This window comes from Callospermophilus lateralis, chromosome 6 (assembly GCF_048772815.1).
Source record: "Callospermophilus lateralis isolate mCalLat2 chromosome 6, mCalLat2.hap1, whole genome shotgun sequence".
NCBI classification, from domain to species: domain Eukaryota; kingdom Metazoa; phylum Chordata; class Mammalia; order Rodentia; family Sciuridae; genus Callospermophilus; species Callospermophilus lateralis.
The window spans coordinates 49,991,890-49,999,404 of NC_135310.1; the positions used below are offsets into that span (position 1 = coordinate 49,991,890).

Here is a 7,515-nt window from a genome sequence, read left to right on the forward strand (position 1 = left end):
AGCCATATGGGCTAATAGGAAATAGATTCACTTTCCTGCCTCAAAAAAACCCTGAAAAATCAGAAAAACATTTGTTGTCTTCAGACACTGGACAGCAGGCAGGGTAAGGACCATGACCACCTACAACTGTCCCAGCTAACTTTCCGGGGCCATTTCCAGAAGCATTGCAAGGAGAGTGTTCACAGCCTTCGGTCTCTGACACACTTATTTACATAAACAAAACTGCAGTTCCAACTGGTTAAATTGACAGAAACCTTAAGCAGAAACATACCCCAGCGAGCCGCAAGCGGCAGAACCAATCGGGTCACCAGCCAGTTCTCGCGATATAGCGAGATCTGCATCCTGACGTCACCGCCCCGGAGACGCTGGCGGTACCGAGGGTGGGTGGGGCAAGCGGCGTGTGTCTGAAGGCGGCTTCTGTGAGGAAAACAGACTTTACTGTGCTGTTGGTCTGTTACCAACATGAGCGGCCTGCATGGGGTCGAGAAGACCCTTCTCCCCCAGACCCGCAGCCTCACTATCCCTGACGCTGCCAAGGAAGACCCCGACCAGTACCTGACGCTCCGCGGAGAATCGGAGGCGGCTCCGGCGATGGCGGAGACAAGTGAGGCAAGCGTGGAAACGGTCGCGCGCCCATCGCCCCAGCTTTCAGAGGACGGGGGTGTACCCTGGGATCCCGCGGACGGTGCCCCGGCTCCCCAGATCCGAGTCGATGGTTGTCGCGGTCCCCTGGCGACCAGAGCCCAACAGGGGGAGGCTCCGTCTCTCACGGAGGGCCTGGAAGCTGTCTCTGAGTTGGTGGCCACCGTTAGCCGTCCGAAAAGTGATTTTCAGGGTGAGGAGAAGGCCCTGGAAACCTGTGGTGCGAAGAGGTCGGGGTCTGAGGTGATGGTGGAGGCGAAGGTTCTGGTAGCCAAGGCTGAAAAGGGCTCCATGCCCTCAGTAGCAGTGGGAGCGGAGAGGGTTGAGGTGAAGGAAGGAGTGGTGGAGGAGGCGATGGAGGTGGAACAGCCCGCAGGTGGAGAAGTGGAAGCCGTGGAGGAGAGGAGAGTGGTGGAAGAAGCTGAGGAGGCAAGACCCTGGCGTATGGATCTCCGCATGAACCCCCTGGAGGCCATCCAGATGGAACTGGACACTGTGAATGCTCAGGCTGACAGGGCCTTCCAACAACTGGAGCAGAAATTTGGGCGAATGCGTCGACACTACCTAGAGCGGAGGAACTACATCATTCAGAATATCCCGGGCTTCTGGATGACTGCCTTTCGGAATCACCCCCAGTTGTCCGCCATGATTAGGGGCCAAGATGCAAAGATGTTAAGGTATGTAACCAATTTGGAAGTGAAAGAACTCAGACACCCTAAAACTGGCTGCAAGTTCAAGTTCTTCTTTCGAAGAAACCCCTACTTTAGAAACAAGCTGATTGTCAAGGAATATGAGGTCAGATCCTCCGGCCGAGTGGTGTCTCTTTCCACTCCAATCATATGGCGCAGGGGACGTGAACCCCAGTCCTTCATTCGCAGAAACCAAGACCTCATTTGCAGCTTTTTTACTTGGTTTTCAGACCACAGCCTTCCAGAGTCTGACAGAATTGCCGAGATTATCAAAGAAGAACTGTGGCCAAATCCACTGCAATACTACCTTTTGCGTGAAGGAGTCCGTAGAGCCAGACGTCGCCCAATAAGGGAGCCAGTGGAGATCCCCAGGCCCTTTGGGTTCCAGTCTGGTTAACCTCTGCCCTTGGGAACACTGCTGCATAGGTTTCCCGCACCTCCTCCTGTGCTTGGGCAAGATCAGTGGGTGTGCTTTTTTTTTTTTTTTCTTTTTTGCTGAACTTTCTGTACCCTTTCTTTTTTCTTGATATTTAGTTCTTTCAATATCAAGATTGAGAAGACTGTCATGGACCTTTTCTCCACTTCCACGTGGCCTCCATACTATTCTGTATTATCACATTGCATGGCTACTAGCACTTCTAAGCCAAGCAAATGATGCTGTAGGATTGCACTACCTTTACATTACTTAGACTTTTCCCAAAAAAGTTACTACCACTTGGATTTCTAGTTTTGTCTGGGAACACATTCTACTCACCGTGCTCTACTTCCAGCAGTAATAGGCACATGATCTGTGGACAATTACTGGGCATTAGTGATGTGAAGGGAGAGCAAGAGTGGACCACTTGTTCTGTGTGATTTATACTTCTCTATTGCTTTTCCTGCGTCCTGGGTTACAATTTAGTGTTGCCTGTTATTGGCTATGCCTACCCTCCTTGGTTTTTGCTAAGGCTCCTCTCTCCCACTTTCTCCCTTTTCCTCTTAGTTATTGAAAAAAAATAATTCAGAAACTGTTGCAAAAAGTAAACTTTTTAGTTTATTTTGCATATTATAATTTCCAGAGATAGAGAGGTTGCCCCGTAAAGTAGAATATTAGAGCTTTGATCACACTTCTGCTCTCTTCCCAATAACCAGCCCCAGCTCCTAGAGAGCTTGAGGGAGAAAGCACTAGATGGAAAGAAAAGTGGGAGTTACTTTATAAAGGGAGAACTAAAGAGATTGTGAAGGGTGCTCTAAGCAATGGAAACTAAAACTCTAGAGGCATAAATGAGCCAGGTAAAAATTTGGGTGAGACTGAACTGATTTGAGAGCCTGAGTCTTACTCTGTCAATGGTGATGGCAAGAGAAATATTTTCTCAGGATTGCGATTAAAAAATATCCCAGGAGTTTGGAGTGTTACATATGTTGTCTAGACGAGTTCTTGAAAGGAACAGTAAAATTTGGAAGTTTTCTGTTTTTATGTGATCAGATGTTTTTGGAAGATCAATATTGTGTCCTTATTTCACTACAATTTAGTAAAATCTTGTTATTTTCTGTTTCTGTTTATTAGAAAAGTTGAGCTGTACAGGCTTTCTTTTGCTTAATTTGATAATATTTGGAAGAATAACAGTCAATTTTCTGTAAAGTATTGACTGTTTACAAGTTTTCAACTTTTTTTTCTCCCCCTTCTATTACTGTACCTTTAGAAACATAGTTTGGGTAACTTAGTCTTTGTTAGACTTGTCAAATTATTGCCTTCCTGGAAAGTAATCTACAAAAAATGTGTGGCTTGATAAATTGTTTTGATAATGTGCTCTGCTAACAACTTAGTAATTGATGTGTCTCTTTCCAAATTGCATAAATGACTTGTGAGATTACTTTGTCAAGTTAAAGGTGTACCATTGGCATATTTGTTTTCCTTTATATGCATGATGGTAAAATAAAAGCATGCCACTCTGGTAGATTTCTTATTTTTTTACCCTGCCCATGAACATGCTTGAATGAAATTGTTCAAGCTAATGACATACTATGAAATTATTAAAATTCTTAAATGGACACAGTAGATGTTATCCCCAAAGTAAGAAAACAGAGCACTTTCAGGTAGGGAGTAATGGTTGCTGCCATTTTTTTTCCCCCTTAAAATGTTTACAATTGCAACTGCTTACTCAAGATGTCAGGGGTTTTTTGTTGTTGTTGTTGTTGTTTCTTTTTATTTGTTTTCTTTTAATAAAGCTTGTGTAGCACCATCTCCCTTTCACTTCCTCAGATTTTCCATTTCTGACCTCATACATGATATGCTCAGGTCATTTAGTCTGTTCCTTGTATTCATTTGTGAATTTAATAAGCAAACATTCAGAGAGTTCCTATTATATGTGCTACACAAATTCTATTCCCATACTTCCTCATCTGTACAAAACGTATTGATTTTTCAAACTTTCTTACCACCTTCTTCTATGTGTCAAATTCTTTAAGATCTGTCCTGGTAATTCCCCTGCAATATAGTCTTTCTGTTGTCAGCTGGGAGATAAGATGCTTCATTTTTTAAAAAATTATTTACTGTACTTCGTAGGAACCTCTGTTCTAGAAAATAACGTAATTATTCATTATAGTGAATTCCACACATTTTTATTAAAACATTCTGTTAGTGCCTGGAAGAGTTTTTCAGATAAATTCCATTCCTTTCATTGCTATAGAATTGGGGAAGCACTGATATGCAGATAAATGATAAAGAGTGATATAGTATAATAAAGAAACAAATACATTTTTTTCACTTTTATCATCTCTCACTAGTTTAGAAACCTTGCGAAAATAGTCTTTTACATCTTTCACTACATCTAGCATTAGTGTTTTACATATAGTTGTCAACAGATAAAATACTGAATGACAGAGTGAAAAATTTAAATGGGGAAAAAAGAGCAAAATAACCTGGTGCCCAGAAAGCTTAATGAAGTAATGAAGTTTTTGTGCCTTGCCTTGGGTAAGAACAATGTCAAAAAGATTTGCAGTGACTTGTAAATAACAATTTCTCAATAATTAGAAAAGCCCATTTTAACCTTTAATCTTTCACCCACCATTTTATTATAACATTACTTAATTTTGGATAGCCTTTATGTAATTTGTACATTTTAAAGTAACTATAGAATTTTAGAGCCTAGACATGATGCCTAATACCTTTAACCTCCAGTGGCTTTTGAGCATTTGGAATGTGGCTGGTCTAAAATGAGATCTACTATTTATACACACTGGGTTTTCAGACAATATAGGATGAAAATTTTTTTTCATATTGATTGCATATTGAAATAATATTTTTGATGTTGGATTAAATGTATTAATAAAATTAGTTTTCCCATTACATAGGACAACATGACTATATTTCTTAAGTTAATGTCTCAAAGCATGCAAAATATTTGTAAAATTTAAATGTGTTCACCAACAAATGGAATTGTGTAGTATGCAATGGCATATCAGGAATAAAAATGAACAACATGAGTAAGTCTCAAAAGCATGTTAAGTGAAAGATACCAAACAAAAGAGGTAGTATATTTTATATGGACTTTTAAAAATGTACTTCTCAATTCTAGGCCAAAATTGATCTAAAGATTCTTTTAACCTCTAAACTAAGAGGTGTGTAAACTTACGTTCCCTGAAATGAAGTCAGCTCAGGACATACTCAAAGATAATCTGTACCACACTCCTGAGAATCTTTGAGCTTCCTTTTCTATTTTTGAACATTAAAATGCCTACAGGTTATCTTTGACTTCTTCGGTTTTAATATGCTTCTCTCCTCGGTAAAAGCAGGGAATCACAAAGGTGGTCTCAAGACTAGCAGCCTTAACACCATCTGAATTTGTTAGAAATGCAATCTTCAGATTCCCATTTCTGCCTAAAGAAACTGGGGTTGGGCCTTTCATCCAAGTTTAATAATGCTGCAGGTGATTCTGATATGCTAACATTTGGGAACTATTGCCCTAAACTCAAGCGCTTCTGCTTTATCTCCATTTGATTCAGTTTCCTGAATTATGCTTTCATTACAAACAAATCAAGACATTTATGTCTACTATTAATCACAAATGATCAGACATTAGGACCTAATGATGTAGTTGAGAGGTGGAGCATGTGCTTTGCATGGGTTATGGGATCCCCAGCACCACAAAAAAAGGGGTATCCTATTCTATGTGAAGCAGGTATTGCTGTTGTCATAATTATGACAATCCTTTTTTAAAAATTGCTAGATACATCAAGAATTTTGATGTATACTCACATTTTATAATTACATAGTTTCTATATCATTGCTCAGCAAATAGAAATGTATTGCCCAAGATGTAAGTAAAGGGCTCAGGTAGGGGTTCTCATTTCAAGTTTAGACATCTTGCACCATCCTGCAGCAATCTGTAACAAAAAAATCTAAAATGGGGGCTGGGGATGTGGCTCAAGCGGTAATGTGCTCACCTGGGTTCGATCCTTAGCACCACATAAAATAAAGATGTTGTGTCCACTGAATACTGAAGGATAAACATTAAAAAAAAAATTCTTTCTCTCTTAAAAAAAATCTATAAACGGGCTGGGGTTGTGGCTCCACAGTAGAGTGCTAGCCTAGCACATTCGAGGCCCTGGGTTCGATCCTCAACACCACATAAAAATAAACAAAACTATGAAAAAAATAAAACTCTTAAGTATAAATAACTTTACCTTGGTTGTATTATTCCTAATCCATTCATGAATGGCTTTTAAGAGGAATACATTTATCTGTATAAAGATAATTGAGGGTCCCTAGATCCTATCAGATCATAAGTGTTTTCTATCTGTAAAATATAATTGTTGCTATTTCTGCCTGAATTTAATTGAACAGAATGAATCAAAGCAGTTCAAATATTTAAATTCTTGTAGAATTTGACTGCTAAGATGTAAAGAATTGATGCCATTAAGAAAGGTAGATGATATATGTTTATTGGAGTTTATAACAAGCACTTAGAATTTAATTCTCATCCTCTTCACCAAACTCCACTTTCACATAGGACAGTACAGTTCAGAGTTGTGTTTCAGTGCTGTTGTAATCAAACTTATGTAATAGCTAAACTTGAGTTTACCCTTCAGGCAGTTTTGGTGAATCTTCTAATTTTATCAGTACTGAGAGGGAAATGTAATAATTTCAAGATAAGCACTGGACTTAAATTTATGGGGCAAGAGTAGGCCTGTTTATGACCACGTGGCTCCCAGAAATATTGTTTATATCAGATGGTTTTCTGGCTTATTTTACTGAACATGACATAGTCTCCAGTTCCATCCATGTACTGGCAAATGCCATTATTTCATTCTCCTTTATGGCTGAGTAATATGTCAAAATACACTCTACTGTCATGTATATCTAAAAAGCACAAATTAAAAAAAACTGACAAGAACAACTTAAGAGAAGGAAAAAAAAGAAATAGTGTTTATTATATGGAATCATATTCTGGTACTGTTTTTCATGAATTGTTTTCTCAGGTTTTTTTTTTGAGAGAGAGAATTTTTTAATATTTATTATTTAATTTTCGGTGGATACAACATCTTTATTTTTTAAAATTTTTATGTGGTGCTGAGGATCGAACCCAGCACGCTGTGCATGCCAGGCGAGCGAACTACCACTTGTGCCACATCCCCAGCCTGGATTTTTTTCTTTATATTTATTTATATTTAGATTTTTCTTCATTAAATGATAAGCTTTATGAGGGCAGAGACTGTGTCTTTTCTGTCTCATGTTTTTAGCCTAATAGACATTTAATTGAAATGTGATTTCAGATAGTGGCTGTGTCCAAGTCTTGATCTAATATTGGTGAAGTGAATGTGTAATCCAATCTTATATTCAAAGATATTTACGTCAGACAAACTTGATTTGAAATATACATCCTCTGTCCCTCACTGTCAATATAATTTTTGAGTAAGCAAGTCTGCTTAAAATTAGATATTAAAAGCATAATTTTAAAGGTATTTTTAATATGGTCTTTAATGTGATATTATGTGGAAAAATGTGGCAAGCACATAGTTCCAGCAATAAACTCTTTTCCCCCAAATCAACCCATAATATCATATGTCTAGATAACTATAACACAGCAGACAAGAGTATTATTACTATGTCCTAAGGTTTCATGTCAGTTCATATTCTGATTGGTCCAGTTCAATTCTTCAACAAAGCTTTCACTTAATGATTCATTCTACATGGATGTTATTT

General features: G+C 38.8%; 1 protein-coding gene across 1 annotated transcript; it reads left to right on the forward strand.

Moving 5' to 3' along the window:
- Positions 1-386: 386 nt before the first annotated feature.
- On the forward strand, positions 387-4,796 carry Tspyl1 (TSPY like 1). Its single transcript, XM_076859822.2, has one exon. The coding sequence runs from the start codon at positions 463-465 to the stop codon at positions 1,726-1,728; it is 1,266 nt and encodes a 421-aa protein (XP_076715937.2). The 5' UTR covers positions 387-462; the 3' UTR covers positions 1,729-4,796.
- The last annotated feature ends 2,719 nt before the right edge of the window (positions 4,797-7,515 follow it).

Coding starts and splice junctions, on each gene's coding strand:
- Tspyl1 (XM_076859822.2), top strand. CDS start 463: ATGAGCGGCCTGCATGGGGTCGAGAAGACCCTTCTCCCCCAGACCCGC.